The 19,693-nt window shown below is 35.3% G+C and overlaps 1 protein-coding gene across 1 annotated transcript in view; it reads right to left on the bottom strand.

Annotated features, from left to right (window-relative positions):
• VWA8 (von Willebrand factor A domain containing 8) overlaps positions 1–19,693 on the bottom strand; it is a 180,545-nt gene that overhangs the window by 112,528 nt on the left and 48,324 nt on the right. Inside the window, exons 13-19 of the mRNA XM_057366321.1 lie at positions 15,645–15,805; positions 14,398–14,511; positions 7,087–7,255; positions 6,714–6,791; positions 3,663–3,778; positions 2,595–2,701; positions 684–790 (exon numbers count right to left, since the gene is read on the bottom strand). Coding sequence (XP_057222304.1) covers positions 684–790; positions 2,595–2,701; positions 3,663–3,778; positions 6,714–6,791; positions 7,087–7,255; positions 14,398–14,511; positions 15,645–15,805 — 852 coding nt within the window. The remainder of the gene's footprint in view (positions 1–683; positions 791–2,594; positions 2,702–3,662; positions 3,779–6,713; positions 6,792–7,086; positions 7,256–14,397; positions 14,512–15,644; positions 15,806–19,693) is intronic.

Here is a 19,693-nt window from a genome sequence, read left to right as displayed (position 1 = left end):
AGATTCTGGGAGGGGACACATCCAGGTCAACTGACCCAAATTAACCACAGGTGTATTCCATATCCTATAACAGCAGCTCAGATATAAAAATCTAAGAAAAGGAGTAGGAGTGGGGACATTTGTTATTCACAATATGTGCCTTCCTGAGCAACCACCACATGTGGGAAGCTCTGCTTCCTGGGAGGTGRCTRAACATCACTTTGGTGATGGGAAGCAGAGAATTAAATTGTTGGTTTTTGCTTTTGCTTGTGCACACATGAACTTTTGCTTTCGCTTTAGTAAACTAATTTACCTCAACCTAAGAGTTGATTTCCACCTTATTTTTTCTCCCCTGTCCAGCTGAGAAGGGGGAGTGATAGACTTGGTGAGCACCTGGTGTTCAGCCAAGCTCAACCCACCACAGGGAGATACAACTTTATGCAACAGTCCAGTATAACAGTCTCAGGATGTGATCTACAATCCAGCCCTAAGGGTGAATCAGTCCAGCAGCAGTGAACACAAGTAAAATGTTCAACAGAATGGTTATAATCTCTTCACACAGGGATAAAGACATGTCTGAAATGGTAACCAAATACTGTGAGAAAAATTTAAGTCTAAAGAAACTACTTAGAAATATATCCTTACAATTTAGTTAGTACAATCTTTTGTTGTTAAAGACTCAGAAGTCAGAGATTTGTACTTACTTGTGCATTTTCATAGAACAAAACATCTGGCACTTTCATTTTCTCAGCTGAGTTATATATCGGCATGGTCACAGACCCTATCTTCAGAATCCCGTTGCTTATTTCACCTAGTCATTTTTCAGGAAACAAGCAAATGCATTTCTTACAACATCCTCTAAGCAGTCATGCAATCAATGTCCAACATTCGCAAGCAGCAATTTACAAGTTTTAACAAGGCTGTGGTTTGCAGTAAATTATTTCTATCTAAAGAAAGAGAACACTTAGAAGAGTATCTGTTTACAAAAGGATGCATTATCATGAATTTGAATTCTCTTTAAAACTGTAAAGAAGTATATTWCAATAAATGATGAAAAGGTGATCTTATGGGAAAAGTGCCATAAGAAACACCAGAAGTTGTGACCACTGCTTAGGTTTAATTTCACACTCTCGTTGTATTACCRGAACATCACCAATACTGTTAGGCTACATCTCCTCAGTCCATGAGATTTCAAAATTCCATTCTTTCTGTTCTCTTCCCCTGTCCCACTGTGGAGTGAGGTGCAGAGGTGAGGTAACAAGTGGCTGTGTGGGTGCACAGCTGAGAGTGGGAGCACACCCACCACAACAGAACAGAGCCACTGCTGAATCTCCCTTTCAGCACTGTTGAAATAACCCTCAACTATAGCTCTGAGAGAAAAAGAAATTTCTTTTCTTACATTACAGAAATTTCTTAGATCAAAAGAACCATAAATTCAGTCCTTAGGAAAGTGTAAATAACAACATATGCAATAAAACCAATCATTTTTTTGCTACTAATTTCTTAATCTGGCATGGTGCAAAACTGAAAATGCCCTCATTTCCAAACAGATGTTCCAAACAGGTACATACACAAATATGAATAAGAGATATAATAACACATAGATGGTTGCACATATATATGTATGGGTGCATATATATTTGTATAGAGCTATAGACACATACTGCATATCATAGAAACTATATAGCCATTAATATATCAGTATTTACATATACACTTTATATATACACACCCACATAAATCCATGGAATCCACATTAATTAAAACCAAAGATCTGTTTACCACTGCAAAGATCTAACAACAAAAATACAGAAATCAAATACATCATAAAAYGGGGAACAAATATACAGAAGACCAACAGCAGAGATAACATTGGTGAAGCAGAGTAAAGGAAAAATGTAATGAAGGGAAAATGGCAAATTGCTCTTAGTGTGCTACCTGACAGAGAATATGAAAAACTATACAGCTAGCATGATGGGGGTCATACAGGAATGAAAAAGCAGAATTGAGAAAACTGGCAGAAGCAGAAATACATTCATAGCCCTAAAGGCTACTACAAATGAGTACAAGCAGGATAATCCAAAGAAACAAAGACCTTCTCGATAAAGGTGACATGAAACTATCAGCAATTTAAAGACAATAAAAAGAAGAAAAACTAACCAAGAAGTACCTGTCAGAATGAAAGAAATCATAGCACAAAACTTCTACAAGAATCTCAAAAAAAAGAGGTTGATTTTAACAGGGAAGAGAAAGAAGCCATGGCAAAAAAAAAAAAACAGAACAGAGAAATGTTAAGATCAAACCAAGGCTGTGACTGTAAATGAGACTAGCTAGCAGCGATGAAAAGAACTGGAAAAGCAATACTAAAAGCCTTAGACCATGGATCTTATAGACTGAGAAAGACTTAAACATGATGGAAAATGAAATTCCATGAACTAGGAGTTCAGGAGACAATACGATATACTGAGAGCCGCAATGCATTCTGATAGAACAAAGTCAGAGATATAACTGAAGCAAATTACATTTAATTTTGAAGATAATTAATACACCTTTATATGTCCAGCAACCTGAATAACATTCATGCAGAGCAGGAAAAAGAGATACCAGAAACTTACATGTGCAATCTTTTCCCTCTAGATTCTTTGTGTCATCTGGACTCRTTTCAATACCAGAATCCTGAAGATTTTTATGTAAAGCTGATCTGGCAAGGTTTGGTAAAAATCTAAAAGAAGAGGTATAATAGGGAGGTTGTATTTTAAGTGTTTYTCTTTTTAAAATTTTCAGTATTTTCTATAATCTAAATATCTAAATCTAATGTAACCTGTGATCTAAATTCTAAAATGAAGATTCACTTGCACCTCCGAACCCTGAGTGTCTATTCCTTTCGGAAACAGATTTCCATGTTTCATCTATTCCCTAAGGAGAGGAATTGAGCTCCTTTCAAAGGCAATGAACTACACTTGTGACTATGCACTCATTTAAAAAGACTTCAGTGTTATCAAATATTGCAACAGGGTTGTAATATAGGGCGGTTTAGACCTGCAGGTATGTAATGTCATCATTCCACTGCAAGTAACAGCTACAATAGAAACCATAGTTTTTCAGAAATACCATTTCTCATGACTCAATTCACTTGGACCTCAGGTACCAGAGAGAAAGAGTGAGCTCTGGAGTGTCCAGAACTAGGCCCTTTCAGTTTTCCAGACTTGTTGATAATATCTATTTGCTTTCTTTTGAAAAGAGAAAAAACCCAAAATAACCCAAACCACCAAAGCCCAAAGAAACCAAAACTCACAAATAAAAACAGAGAGCAAACAAAACCCTCATAATTTTTCCAGATACAGCTTTTAGAACTCAAACCAAGGGTCCATGAAACATCAGTTCAAACTAGACACTAATATGGCTCTGCTTTGAGTATTTTTAGACAGTGAAGTAAGGCTSATAATGGTGACCTAATTTATACAATGTAATGAAGTATCTTCGTAAAGATGAGAAAAGAGTACAAAATCCTTTCTACTTATGTTACATATTTTAGAATACCACAGAAATACTTTAAAAGAAATTAAGAACTTCAAGGAGCAAAACAGCAATTGTATTATTTACTAAAACACATTCAAAGCTATCTTGCATGTTAGCAACTGACCAAGAAGCTCTCGAATTTTCACCAATACTAGCACTTCTACCTGGAAAGACAGGCTTTATTAACAGCATCATAGAGGCTTTCATCTGGATGTTGTGACAGTCGACGACAAATTCTCAACAGCTGTCGAGTAGATAAAAATGAGGCCAGTGACTGTGCCTGTCAAAAAATACAGGGTATTTTTAATTATTTAATCCATGTAAGGGATTTAGATCTAACAAATCAGGAGAAAAACATAATCCAAAAAGAATTATTTTAACTTTYCTCCTAATTCATAGATGCTTTCTACAGCAACTTGTGTACTTTAATAGGCAAGCTTGTAAGTCTGTATTTCTTGAAACAAGTCACTGTCATAGAAATCATTATATTATCAAAAGATTAGCCTTAAGATATCATTTGATAAGCAACAGGGATAAAAATGTGCTCTGGTCTGAATTTTATGTACAATGTAAGCCCCAACATTAGACAATACCAGCATTAACATGCAGGTTAGCCACTGTAAAAGGATCAATGTGCTAAAACGCATTCTACTCTTCAGAAACTGAACATGAGCTCCACATGTACTGCTCTGGCAAAAAGGTCTGGCAGGATTCGGAGACATATAAACAAGACAACACTGGGCAGTAGTACGGAGATTGTATCACCTCTGCACACGCCTTCTGGGCAGGCCATTACTGGAACACTGTGTCCTTTGCTGTTATCCACATGTTAAAAAAAATGCTAAAAACTGGACATGATTCAGCAAAGATTTATAGTATTATTCAATGCTTGGGAAGGCAGACCTCAAAAAAAAAAAAACGCAGCAAAATTTTAAAAAACAAACAAACAGAACCATAAAACAAGTGACCATGTATTTAAAGAAAGACCCAAACACTGAGAAAGAAATCGTTCTATAATTATACCTACCGGATGAAGGTATCTAATACAAATAGGTTCCTTACTTTAGCAGGAAACACACAACAATGAGCGTGATCTGATAAGTCACGCCATGTTTTGCCTGGGTCAAGTGAAATATTTTAATTAGATAATTTCGAAATGTTTTGTTTGGGTTTATATAAGTGATTTCTAASTCTATTAAAATTACCTTAATATATGATGCTGTTTCAATTGGAAAAAAAAAACTTGGCATTTGAAATCCAGAGCAAAAAATAGAGAAAAGCAACACTGCATGAATTTCAGAGCCTTTCCCCCCTTTGTTAATTTTTAAGCATGAGAAATATCTTAACACCTAGTCTTTCCCCTAAATAATAGCAGTTTTGACAAAAAAGCATTTAAATTTAAAAAAAAATCAGCTTTATGAAATCATACAAAACTTCTTTCAAATTATGAGAGAGCATATCTCTGAGAAATGAGAAAGAATTCTTTAGATTGGGCTAACTGCAAAGATTACTACTCCTACTCCTCCTGCTTTCTTCGACAGAAGATTGTGAAGCATCTTCTGAACAGACATCGTTTACAAACAAGCACATTGTGATGTAAATGACGGCATTTGATGTGTTACTTCAAGACCTACTCAGCCATGCCTGAAGCAAGGGCAAGGGAAAAGGATAAGTGCTCTATCCTTASTATGCACAGAGGATAGGACCATTTAGGAAAAATTGTAACACATCTTCTGAATATTTGTAACTGGTAGTTGAAGCGTTTGTCAGCAAAATTTCCTCGTCTCTTACCTGATTTGGATTTTTTTTATATTGAATGATAAACTCAAAACTGTATTAGTGACAATTTTTTTATATGTATCTATGAAGCATCTAATTCAACAGCATCTTGATTGTGGTCTCTAGATTCTATTGTATATCAAGCAAACAATTACAATGACGCAGACAACGCCCACAGAGTGAACRATCTACAGGTATTCTATTGTTAGCATAATCACTTTAAACAATGGTTAATATTTCAGGGTAATCTCTTGCAGAGGTTTATTTACTTAGACAACTCTATAAATAGTCCAATGTACATAAGGCACATATTTAATCTCTCTGCTCAGGTGTGCTATTCCCAGCATGTCTCATGTCAACTCTGATCTACAAGAATCCTCCCTCAGACCATACTGCAACTTACTTCTCATCCACCGGCACGTAATTAACTTAGATATTTCACAATTCTACAGATATCCACATATTTGCAAAAGATTTTATGACGCTCTGTTCAGGCATGGCATGTCTCCAAGCATGTCAAAACCAATACATTTATACATTAGATGCAGGAAACTCAATAGATAATTATAACAACACTGTCCCCACAGTGTACCTAAAAGTCAACTTGTTACTTACTTTTTAAAGCTCAAAGGAGCCTAACAGACTCTGTCAGCTTCTTAAACAGTAATATTGTAAAAACTATTACCCATGTTAAAATCATGGAAACTAGGGACAACGGATTAAATTTGCACACCAGTTAAACTGCTAGATTCCACTAAAAATGTTTTACATCTTACTTACGTCAAAAGCATGCAGTGCTTTAGTTGCCATAGCAATAATTTCTGTTTCTTTTCACCATGATTTAACTGTATATTTTTAAAGAATTCTGTGGTCACTTTGTCAGCAGAACTTATTTTTCTTGACATGACTTTTTTAACAGAATAGCCTACAGTAGTAATGCAGCCAGGAGTTCTGGAGTTTTCTTTTTTTCTGAGCTTCTGCTGCTGCCCATTGTCATTTTTTAATGAAGGTAGATCTGCTTGCCCAAAAAGCCCCAAAAACTTCAGCTATCAAATTTCCAATTACTAAGGCAAAGTAATCAAAAAATATTTGAACACACATGATTATATCCATGCACAAAGAGTACCTCTGCATGTTTCACTGTGAGCCACATACATAAACTCACTGACAAAATGCATTCTGTTCCTGATTCTCTGGGATTTTGGCAATTTACTAAAAGCTTTACTTATGCAGATTCCAAAAAGATATATCATAAATCAAACAAGTTTAGAGTATGCAGCACAGTAATTGCCAGCAATAGTTTTCTGGGGCTGGTTTTCCAATGAGGCAGCCTTTGAAACAACACTACAGCCTAGCATGTTTCACCCAGCCTTTGTTAAGACAGTCACAGTAGGAGATRGTAAACTCAAAGAGAAAAAAGAAAAAAAAGGGCTCACAGTGGCATCATTTGTCTCCCGAAGCTTGTGTGTTAATGACAATAACTTTTCCACAGCAACACTGGGTGCATTTGGAATCTGGTTGAAAGAAAAACAGTATTAATCTAACTGCAAGATATCCAAGTTCCACATACAGCTAAATCCAGATGCAATGAACGAAGAGTTGCCACAGTTGCTTTATGACAATGAGTATTTTTTTATTATAATAGCATTTAATATTAAAATAAGAATGATACCATTAAAATATAAGTAGATATGCTGCTTTGATAAGCTTTCTCATTTATGCTATAATGAAACAGCAATATTTTTCATGTAACAAATCCTGTTCAATATGCAATAGCCAGAAAGTGCCTAAAATACTGAATGCACTTACCATTTGTTTAATAATTTCAATTTCTTCACTCTTGCTCAAAGATTGAACATTATGGAAAAGAAAGAGTGTCAAAAACTCTGGACCCAGCCATTGTTGGGTACTACTTCCAATGACAGGAGGTTCTGCTAAGACCATTATTCTGAAAGAAGGATGGATAGGAAAGATAGACCTGCAAAAAAAAAACAACAAAAAAAACCGAGTTTAAAAATGCATTACCTGATTTAAGCAATGAATATCAGATTTAGTTTTCGCAATAGATGAAGTAAAGGTAATTCAGTTTACTGAAACGTACCACAGTATATTCAAATCACTTGCARTGAAACTTTATTTCTTAAAAAAAGACAAAGGCTGCATATTGTGACTTGAAATTTTATATATTTACACATTTTTATGCTCAGAGGTGTACCCAAGTCTCTTCATCTGCAACAGCACCTCCTGCATGCCTCACGACAGACAAATACCACCAACTAAGCTACAGTCTACCATGCTGTATGTCTGAACTGGGCACGTCTCACTCATTTCATGAACTTTTATAAGGGCTTTACCTAGAACAGGGTGTCTCACAGGCAACTCAGGGGGAAAACAAGACCTACCAGAGTTGCAGTACACACAGGGCTGGTGTCTCTGCAGTGGAAGATAAAGATTTATAAGAATTTCAGAATTACTGTCCTGGCTCCTTAAATCAACCAAGCACAAACAATCWGGCCACAACCAGTAGTCTGTCCCTCTCATACTCTTCCAAAACTCACAATCATATTTTCAAAGAGGATAGAGCTCTATTTGCTTTAATTTCTCTTTGCCCCAGAATTTTTTGTAACATTCTACCTGCTTCCACAACTTCCTGTGAAAAGACATGCACTCTACCCAGGTGTAAAAGGTACTTTTATTATTATTGTGTTTTAAATCCTTATGGGACTGACGTGATAGCTTGAGTCAGTGCCCTCCAGTTCTCACTGCAGGATTTTGTAACCAGAAGTCTAGATTCCACTGAAGATAATGGGAACCTTCAACACAAATTTAAATATGCAACTTTTGTATGTATACATTAGGACACTAAAAGACTGTTGCCTTGGATTTTGATCTCTCTGCCTTCCTCACATCTTTTGTATCCCTTATCTCTGTAATATTTTCACATCCTCTGAYTGGGCAGTCATTGGTACTGCATACCTGCATGATCATAGCATCATACAGAATCACTGAATAGTCTGAGCTGAAAGCAACCCAGAGTTGAGTCCAGCTCTTAAGTGAATGGCTTATACAGAGATCAGTCCTGTACTCTTAGTGTTATTATGCCCTGATCAACTGAGATGCTCTCCAGAAGCAGCAGAAACAATGGGGCAGCATGTCAGAAAAGCCAATCAAATTTTGTGCAAGGAGGGACTGTTTTCATCAACTAATTTTACAGTACTCTTATTAAAACAGAAGACGTTCATTTGSAAAAAGCAAGTGAAGTTTGATTAGGCAGTTTATATTGCTGTTACTATGTTAYTTTCCATACAAATTACTGAAGACATAAATTGACAAACCTACTGCATCATTGGCTCATCTGTTCATCACAATGAACCTGTGATCAACATGGCAATTACAGTGGTCTCTTGTATCAAAGAAAACAAAGGCGGTGGCATGAGTTATTCTCAGCTGAAAGTCATAAGCCTAGAAGCTACTCCATGATTGATAAAAATAGAAATAGATGTCTGAAAACATCACATGAAAGAGGAACCAATGGGAATGTCACTGTCACTATGCATAAAAGAAGGTCAGGGAACATTAGCCAGCTTTACTGTAGAAGACATTTCGTAGATAGGATAAATACATATACTTTCAGACTTGCCTTCCTTTACATTAATAAGACAGAAAGCAACCCTCCTCCAGAAATCCATAAAATTCCAGCCCTTCTACAATAGCCTAAGAGAACACAAGAAGGAATAAACTTTTCTGGTAAAGGAATCATATTTCTTTTGCATCATTTCCTGATAAAGGAATCACATTTCTTCTGTATCACCTCCTAATCACTGCCTTCAAAGGGCATGGTAGGGACAGACAGAGAGGACAAGGAAAGAAGAGGGAGGAGAAGTCAGGGCAAGCAAACTTGGTGGTATCAGTTAAATTCACTGACATGCTCTTTAGTCTTGGACAACAAGAGGTTGTAGGTTTCCAGGTTGTAAACATGAATAAAMCTATTTGTCTACTTTGAAAGACTACTGTTTGGACTGATGTTTGCAATGCTGAAAACATCAGGCTAAGTGTATTATTAAACAAATACCATAAATGACTCAGTCCTGCAGTGCTCTGAAAAGTCCCAGCTTCCATCAGCACAGCTGAAGAGCTTCAAAGTTGTTCTATCACATTAGAGACCAAGTCCCAAAAAGAATACAATATGCAGAGCTCCTACATGGAGTTGTACTTCATAGAAAATAAATTCTTGACATGACAAGAAATCTTGTGGGTTTYGTAGATGAAGACCAAGTAAATGTATCTTGTTAAAAACTTGGCATCTTCTAAATGAATAAACCTCAAACACAGTGAGAAGATTTGATGTTAAGTGACTCATGTGAAGAGTCTCTATMCTTCTCTCTATTAAACATTTACTAACAACATAGGCAGCAAAGCACTCTCTTAATAAAATTAGTGTCCTTCTTTTGACATCACTGTTTAATTTCAGCCAAGARCCATCATTGCCCTCACAAAGAAAATCACAGCATGATCAGGGTGATTTTATGGAAAGATTTTCTTGTTACTGACCATAGTTCTGAGCAATTGAAGCTTCTCACAAAAGAAAATAAAATGAAGAATGGCATTTCTAATGCCACTGTGCATGACCAAACTATTTTTGGTCTCTTCCTATAACACGATTCAATAAAYCTAATTTTCTGTCAAATTTTATGAGTTGGGAATTATTATAATACTAGGATAAAAAGACCTATTGTTATTTTCTTGCTGTTTCTCTTAAATTTCAACAGTCTAAAATTAACAGATGACTTCATCTAAAAATTCACTAAACTGGAAAAAATCAAACCCCTAAACAACAAATGAAATAAAAGCTAAAAAATGTAAGCAATTAAAAATTCTATTGCTTGATAAATTCATTCCCTACCATGCTTCATATTTGTCTCATCTACTGTGCATTCCCTTTCAGCCTAATCACATGAACAATAAACCACTGTCTGCAAGGCATTAAACCACCCATGCATTAWAAGAGACTTCTTTTAGTTTTTGAACTATCCTATTATATACCTGTTTCTAGATTTTCCTATAATAACTGCCTTTCTGATCACCACAACAAGAACTTAGCATCTGTGTGTGTTGTGGGAGATATATCCACAGAGACAGGTTAAATACTGCATCACGTGACAAACCCTTCACTGCTTGATTTGTAAAGGCTGCGTGCTACCTTTATAGCATCTGTCTCAGTGAAATAATGGGTGATTACAGAAGAAATTCTATGCAGAAATCATGGATATGTACAGTACTTGGACACACTTTCTTCTGTTCTCTGAACTTGTTCAGGGAAATGAATCATGCAATCATTAAATGAATAAGGTATCAGCAGCTGTAATTTCCTTCTGTTTGAAATATCTTTACGGGCCACCTGYCATTTTCTCAATGTCACTTTCTCTTCTTCTTAAACATATAAATACAAATTCTCAGTTTCCTCAAATGAGAAAATCATCTTTCTATGACCGTTTGCTAACTTAACTTCACAACCAAACTGGCCTAATAAAGAACATTGGAAAAAGAACTCTGGCCACCACTACTACTCTGTGGCCACCACTAGCTACTTTGTAGCCAAGAGGCTTTCAGCAGGTCAAGGAGTATCCCAAAATGTCACTAGGGCAGTGCACTGCTTGCACTTGTCACTCCTGACAAAGCTATTGTACCCACCAGCCTGAAACCCTTAGAAAAATGCAAACTTTTCTACAGATGTAGAAATTAGTAGTGAAATAATAGTAAACATATTACCCAATGACAATAACTAACATAATTTAAAATCAGCATATACTTTATTAGCTCTTATAAATGTAATAAAAGTTTGAAATTAAGTGGCCAAAAATATAATTTATGAATAACAGGGCTCTAATCTGCAAAAACTGAAGGCAATCTGAAAACCAAACCATACTTTCCTCTTTGTCCAGCACTGCTAATAACACCAGCATGGTTTAGGCACATTCACATTCTCTACTGTAATACTTTTTGCATTCATACACAGAGGCATGTGATTTCTCCACATCACAGTGTGATCTGAATTGCCTTCCCTTTAGTAAAAAAAAAAACAAGCAAATCTCTTGATCCTCTTCTTCTTTGTCTTTTATCACACATTGGTAGTATTCTGACTACTGAAGCCCTAAAAATTAAAGGTACTAAAATGTGGAAAAATATTAATACTCCCTTATTGGAAAATAAAGGAGACTTAATGTGTCACTCAAACATTGCAGATTAAGTCCCAACAAAACTGGAAAYGATATCATATATTCCACAGGCCTGGCAAAGAGCAATTGTACTGAAATTACTTTAGTCAAATCCAGCAAATCAGGAAAAGTAAAGCTGTCTTTTCATCTTCCTCTAATATCAGAAATCCAGCTAAAGCCCCTAGCCACAGTCATTGACATGCAGCAACAGAGATGTCTCTCATCAATATGGAAAGCAACTCCCAGTCATGATTTAGATAAGAATTTGCCCAACCAATCTGCTAATATATTCATTTTACAACATACTCCATGTAACTTCTCTAAAGACAATACATTGCAGGCAAAAGAGGGATGGTTATCACTGTTGTGGTTAAAATCTGAGATTAAATCAGATGCCAGTATCTCAGATATGATTTGATGGATTAATTCTGCTGGATTCTGCAACAATGGAAGGCACTGAGGTTTGCAGTGACTAGTAACTACTGCTAAAAAGAATGAACAGCAAGGAGGAATACACTTCTGGATTCAAACAGCAATTATTGACACCCTGGAATCAGTGAAAGGCAGTGATATTTTCAGAATATGGAAAGCAGCAAAATCAGGTCRAGGTCCTGGAACACCTTCAGTTCCACAAAGGACTGATGAGAGTCCCTGCCCTCTCTATAGAGTCATCCAATGATGCCAAAGAAACCCAAAGCCAAAACCAAAGAACCAGTTACATGTTTGCATTACTTTAACCTGGCTTTTTTTGAAAAAGTCAGTACAGAAAACAAGGGCAAATTGAACGCTTCACCTAGGAGAAGAKAAGACTCTCAGCAAAATGGACTTCAGATAATTCAAGAGCAAGAATTTTCATCTGCATCCAAGATGGTGCTGCCTAGTCCCACTGAGCTTCCAGATAAAACAATGCCTGCACAATGGGGTATCTGTTTTTAAGACCAAGCACTAATCAGAAATGTATTCTTGTCTAATACAAGACACYATTCAATTACAGATTAGAGGGTGAAAGCTCACCGTCAGTCAAAGAGATAAGTAAGAGCTTAGCAAATCACAAAACACCATACTGCAAAATATCAAGGTGTTAGGTAAAAGTGGTAAAATGAGATCTGAAGGAGAGACAGACTTTCAAGTTAAGCAAAGAAAATCCCAACTTTTGGTGCCTCCAAAGGAGCCAAAAGCAATGCACAATTATCACTGAACAGCTGAACCAAAACATTACTCAATGAGACTGAAAGGAAGGAAAGTAGATACAGAGGTGACACAGAAAGGAGAAAGGTCTGCAGAACAATCATTAAAGAAGACAGCTTGGACAGTTCTCATGGTCTAACAGATAATGAAGATTAAAGGGAGTCTACTGCCAAAACAGCCTTTTGTGTTTGTTAGAACAAAAAAAAAGGAGGTGCAGAATCCAGATATAATCTCTATTCTTGTGAGAGAGATTTGATCCACTAGGAGTAGTTATCCACTAGGCAGCTCTGAAAATGAATGTGAGATGGATTGTCCAGGTTTTTGTAGTATATTGGCAAAGAACTGAAGGGTACTATGCAAAACAGTATGGCCACTGCCATTCTGCCTGAAAGCACCATGGACAAGACCATGAACACGGAGCAGGGAGGAGACCGGCACAACAAATATATTTCATAGAACAAAGTCCAATGCAAAGTTGAGATGGACCCATGGAGCTTTTTTTGCTCCTCTTTTCAAAGTCTGTGCTTAAAATCCTGATAAACGGAGCACTTCCCTGATGTATAGCTCTTCACTCAAATAAAACAAATGCAGGAAATGACCATCTAGTTAGGTGTATGGCCTTGGCAGAGTGGATAGAATTTGCAACAAGTAGGCTCAGATTACACCATACCTACAAAAAAAAAAAAAAAAAAAAAAAAAAATAAAGGAAGACTTAAAATGAAGTTTGTTTTTTTGGTTAGTTTTGTAAGGCCATTTTGTGCTTTTTTTTTTTGTTTCTTAAACTCACAGTATTTTGATCAAAAAGAGAACCAGAAATAAGAAAACAACTAGGCAGTAGAAGAAAAGCAGCTTTTCTAAAGGGTGGACAGTGATGGAGATCAAAGAAAAAAAATTGGATTCAGCAAGACAGTTGAGAGAATCTGGGTGGCACATGATGAATGTACCCCTGCTATAACCCATCAAGCTTCTTCAAAGTTTGGACACACACAGCATAAATATCAGCATGGACATCTGACATAAAACTTCAGCTGTCTTCTCAGAGGGTAGATCCATTTCAGAATCACAATACATCTAGCTCCTTATATATTAGTGAATATTAGATTGCATTTGTTCTGACACTCTACAATATMCCTCCCATTAACTAAAACTGGTCAGCAGCATTTGACCATTTATCAAGTATGGCCTCAGAGGATTTAGAAAACATGTCTGTGGAATGCTTCTAGCAGAGAAGTGGAAGTAAAGGAACAAAAAGAATAAGCATAATGGGTCCCAACCCATCCTTAGGATTTCCTGCTCCCTATTAGTTGTAAATTAAATACCAGGCTTCAAGCTCATGAGGCAAAAGAAAGTAACAAGTAGTATTTAACTTTAATTTAGCTTTGTTTTCCAAGACTGTTAATAAATGTTCCAAAATTAAGTACTATATAGATTTATATATATTTTTGTATGTACTTTTAATTTCTCTTTAATTTCTAACTCCTTCTCTTAAAGGATACTGATTGTTTTCCTTTTGGTTCAAGCACTCTAAACAGGATATAATTTSACCATACCACAAAAAGAAATAGCGCTCAGGAGGAACCTGATGTTTAAAAGATGTTTCTCTTAGCGATTAGAAGTCATCAATTTAATGGAAAGCATTTTTCAGGTTTTTTATTGGAAAATAAAATGAAAAAATTGAAATGCTGTTTGCATTCTTTAGCTGTAGCTGACACTTTACCTTTCCTGTAGTTTCTCATCAGAGAGCTGTAATTCTTCTTTTAAGTTTTGGTATCTATCTTCCCTTAACAATCTGGTGCCATCATAGAGAGTCAGTTCTCTGTCATGTATTAGTCTGAAAATAAAGAATAAGCTCTAGTCTTTGATTAGTTTTTAAAATACTTTAACAACTATGAACTTTTTAAAAAGCTGTATCAGTTAACATGAGTAAAAAGAAAAAACTGATATTAACTCAAGATGCATCCAGGCATGGAGRTAAAATAACACATATTTTACCATAAGTTTCAGCATACAGTCAGTAAACTTAATTTAAATACACATGGTAAAAATATGAAAAAATAAAAAATCTGCATAAATGCATAAATGGCATGAAACAGACTTTTTGTTATACTTGTACCAAGTACTACACTTCTATTTCTTGAAGCGCTATCTTTCAGCTGGCTTTAACAATCAACATACATACATACCCAGCTTTTACTCTGTGATATAAAGAAGTTGATTAGCAACAATGCATGCATATATCAGAACTAAAAATCAGAAGGGAAAGCTAAATGGATGAAAAAGCAAAAACAAAAGCACAGGCAAGTACAAGTCTCTGTTCCGTCATTCTGCATACATATATAAAATAAGTGAAAGCACAAAATGCTTTTGCTACAATCTGCTTCTAAAGCTCCTTTAGTTTGCAAAAGGCAGTATATGATGCATGCATACGGAATGGCAGAAAAAATTTGATCTGAGAGTATAGATTTTAACACAGTATTTGCTATTGTATTCTGCAAAGTTTAGTTTTCATTGAATTATGAAATAATGTTTAGAAAGAGTTCTTTGCAATCAATATAAAGTATCTTGTGTAACATACTTTATAAAATACTTGTTTAGAAGCAGAATGTGCTCAARAGTATTTAAAATGTTTTCTGACATCTTGCATTTAAAAATCATTGCACAAATATTAGTAATTTTCAGATTTCATAATTTTAGAATAAAATCTAGCTCATTACAAAATTCAGACTTAGATTCTATATTTACAACAGGCTGAAATTTCCTGTATTATTTTGGGCTTACAAAAAAACTAAAGAATTGCTTCTGCTTTTAAGTTAAAAATGAGCACTATCTTTTCGATGAAACTTCAATGCTCAGCTTGATCTTCACAATGTTCTTGAAGTTACAAAGCCATATTCACCAGCAACTTAATGTCTCAGTATGTATGCACTCAATAAACACATCATATGCACATGCTCACATTCTGACCTTTGGAGTACAGCTAGAGTGCCAGGGTTAATTCGATGAATGCCGTCAAGAATAACAAGCTTTCCTTCCAGAGCTGCAGTGACAAGTGGCGACGGTCTCCAAGCAGTGTCTCCATTAGGGAGAGTGTACCTTTGCTGCAGCAAATCTCTAGCTGTCATATCCTGGAAGTATCATCAGTTCATCAGAAGAATATAGTTATGAGCTATTTTCTTAATTTACAAATACATACTTTTTCCTTAAAAAAACTGCATTCTGTTCTTCCTAAGAATATTCCAAGAAAGCTTAGCAGGAAATCTTCAATTACTTTCYCATAAAGTATTAGAAATACACACACAAATCTACTCACAAAATGTTAAATGGTCTTTGGAAGTTCTGGACTTGTCAATATCACTTCTTTAAACAAGAACAAAAGCCTTTCTACCCCTTGCCCCCTTTAACAAAAGACAAGMATAAAACAACTTGTACACAGTCCCGTGTACAGAAGGGGGCAGCAATTTACACCTGGAACGAACAAKAATAATTTCTTTCATATGGAAGCCACCTGAAAGAGTAAATATTTCTTCATTTATCTTGAACACCAACCAGCATGACATTCCACCTCTCAGCAGGAAAATGCAGTGGGAGCATTGGAGAATAATGAAGAGGGTAAGAAAGAATCCCATAACACAGAATTCATCAAAAAGTACATAGGCTATTACAAGATAATGCATAAGGGTTAAAATAAAACCGAAGACAAAATCTAGCATATCCTCCAGCACATAGATTTTAGATGCTCCATTCTAACAGATGAGCGCTAGAGAGAGAAGGACATAATAGTAATTTTGTGACCTGGAAAACTAAATTCCTTCCTTGGGCTGTGCTGTGAACACAACTTAACCTAAAATCAGATAAAAACATACTTTCTATTGTAGTTGTGGCTTTTGCATACGTCCTTTTCACAACTATAAACCCTTTGAACTTTAAAGAACAAAAATAGAATACATTACGTCATATGGCCTGAATCATTTCCTCTTTCCACATTTCCTTAAAAGTCCTAAAATAACAGGACAAAGTCTGGTTCCTTCAGTGCTTCCACATTTGTCTAATTTAAAGTCTCACATTCAAATCCACAAAAGTATAACATACTTTTATTGTTGCTTTTCTGTTGTTTTACTGTTTACTGCTGTGTTCACTCTTTTCTGTTTTAGAAATGAACTAGATGTGAAACATTTTTATAAAAGAAAMAGAAAAATGTGGGTTTAGGACTTGCTTAAGGACTGCATTCAGCAGCTAATAGATGCTGTAATGAATATTTAACTAACACATCTTTTGACAATTCACTTCTAGAGAAATGAAACAACATACAACATGAATTTACTGGAAGCCTGGTATGCTATACAGCATGTCCATCTCTAATTCCAACAATGAGAATTATGCATTAATTTTCTGCAGAAAAACTCTGAAGASCATTTTGCTGCAAAATATTTTCTGAAATATAACATGAATATAATATTGTGATTCAAGTAGTTGAATGAGATTCAATTTAGGGATTATTAGGAAGGAGTATCATTGCTGGCACCTGCACAGTTTTTGTAAATAACTTATTTTATGACTAAGTATCTGCCCAGTGATCTATCAGCTTTATTTATTTAYTCTAACACTATTTTAAATAAATTTATTATATGATATTAAAACTGATCTTATAATACCCTAACATGAAAAAGGCTTCTCTTTGGAGAGGAGGTAACTGAAGTAAAAGAATTAWTTTTTTCTCTTATTTTGGATAATGYAATAACAACAATATATTACCTTGTAAAMCAAAAAGCTTGTTTGAATTTGTAAGAGTCATTGTAACTTATGTGATTACATTTCATTGTTTATTTTCTAGACCAGTTTGTATATAGGCAAAAAAAAGATATTTAAGAGAAAAAACAAGGATAACTTCTGTTCCACTCCCTTTAGCGGCTATACCAACACAAGTCTCCAATCTAGCCATTTTTCATGGCCTGTAGTACTAATCATGTTCTTGGCAATTATGAGGTGAAGAATCTATGTTTCCTGTTTTTCATGCCAATTTGGACTCATCATTTGTTAGTATTTCTCAAAAAAAAAAAAAAAAAAACCTGGAAGGATTCGGTAAAGAAAGATTATGAGGTCATGCAAAAAAAAATAAAAAAAGTCCTAGAAACAAAAACATCACATAAACACTAGTGATGTGCTTACAAAACTGTTTTTGCTAGGGAAGGAAAGGAGCAAGTTGCTGGAAAACTGTTGTAACATCATTTTGACTGTTACCTTTTTTTCCCCCTCTGAAACTCTGGGGGAGAGAAAATATTTTATTWTAAGCAATTTGAACTAAAAGTTCCCTAGCTACAGTCCACAAAGAACTAGCTGGCTGCTGCTTCTCATTTGCTGTTGCTTAACTGCACTGAGAGACAACTTAAAAACAAACCTTTCCTAATCAGGATGAGTTCCTTTCTCAGCAATTTGCCTGGCATAAAATGGGAAATCCATATAATGATGTCAGATATCACAAATGAGACAGGAACTGCTCTCCCAGCCAGCTATTAGTATAAGAGATGATCTATGTTTCAAAAGGTCTCCTTTACGTAAATTTGATTCTCATCTCACAACATAAAAGCTTTTAGAGATTTTTCTGTGAAATCAATGTAGAGAGATACAAGTTTTCATACTATTCAAGACCTTAAATCAACTTCAGTTGCAAAGAACAATGAAGCAAATATTAGAAAACTATATATATATCAAAAATCCAAGAATTMATTTCTTCAGTGAGTCTGAAGAGAAACAGTGCTATTGCTTCAGACCAAAGGCAAGTGCCCCTGACTCACTTTTGTGCCTGCAGAAATTATTGGAAAATAACTATGAACCAWAGGACAAATAAAAGCCTCTTTAATTTTAGAAATGGATTCAGGACAACATGATATCTCTCTGAAAAAAAAAAAACCAAAAACCCAGAGGACACATTTTTGAACCAAAATAGAAAAAAAAGTGGTATTTACAGTTTTATCAAACTTTTCATAGTCTTAATTGCTGAATTAGTATACTAATTAGTATACTACTTCTGTCATTAAATTATCCTATTACTTTACTATGCAAAGCCACATATACATTATTATATATTTTAAGAAAAACAAACGCATTCTGAAATTCTATTTATAGCTCAGCTACATTCAATACATTTTTTACACACTGCTTTTTGTAACAACTTTTGAGTTACTGTAACACATGGTACATTAGGAAACATTGATATGTAYAGATACATATGTGGATCTCACCTAGGCTTGGCCACACAGGAATGTATAGTGAACAAGCATCTCTCAGTCATTTATTTGCTTTATTGATACTGCTTGATACCAAAAAGGGGTTTTCTACAAAATCCTTTTGCCCTCTGAGCTTGATCAAACCCTGGTGAAACCAAATAAAAGGTTCACTTCAGCGGGAAATGCCTCAAATCATATCCTAGATTTTACTTCCATAGGAATTACAGATCACTTTTTAAGAAAGRTGTTTACAAAATAAATAGTTCCATTGTCAGCTCTACTCATGTGCCTCCAAAAATGAAGCCYTCTGCTCATATTTATCAAAGCCATACTAATTAAAGGTAAGAAGTTGAGAAGCAGTGGCCATGTTTTCAACAAAATAATTATCTAGTTTTGCTGGTGAATACCCAATATTGTATCATTTGTAACAAAACAAGGATTAGGGTATGCTTACCCTTAAGCAGATTTGTCAAGTTGCAGAAGTTATTTATCTAGGATGATTCAAAACTATGTTTACAGTGACAAGTAYAGAGAGAAGTACGCAGAGTAGCTGGACAGAGTTTTGGCTCAGAAACTATGCATCTATTTTAATAGACACTATATGAAAGACAATAGGCACTGCTGTGAATCCAGGTATATTACTACAAACATAACATTACACTGATGAGGGTATGTAGCCCTGGAACCCAAATCTGTTCACACTTGGCCACATTAAAGTGTAGAAAAAGGGCAGAATTCATCTGTCCGACTCCAATTATGCAGACAGAATGTCAAAGTCTTCATCCTTAT

Source organism: Malurus melanocephalus, unplaced genomic scaffold (assembly GCF_030028575.1).
Source record: "Malurus melanocephalus ecotype Western Australia unplaced genomic scaffold, MMel_1.1 scaffold_63, whole genome shotgun sequence".
In the NCBI taxonomy this organism is placed as follows: domain Eukaryota; kingdom Metazoa; phylum Chordata; class Aves; order Passeriformes; family Maluridae; genus Malurus; species Malurus melanocephalus.
Note: the sequence above shows the minus strand (reverse complement) of the source record. Positions and strands in the feature narration are given on the sequence as shown.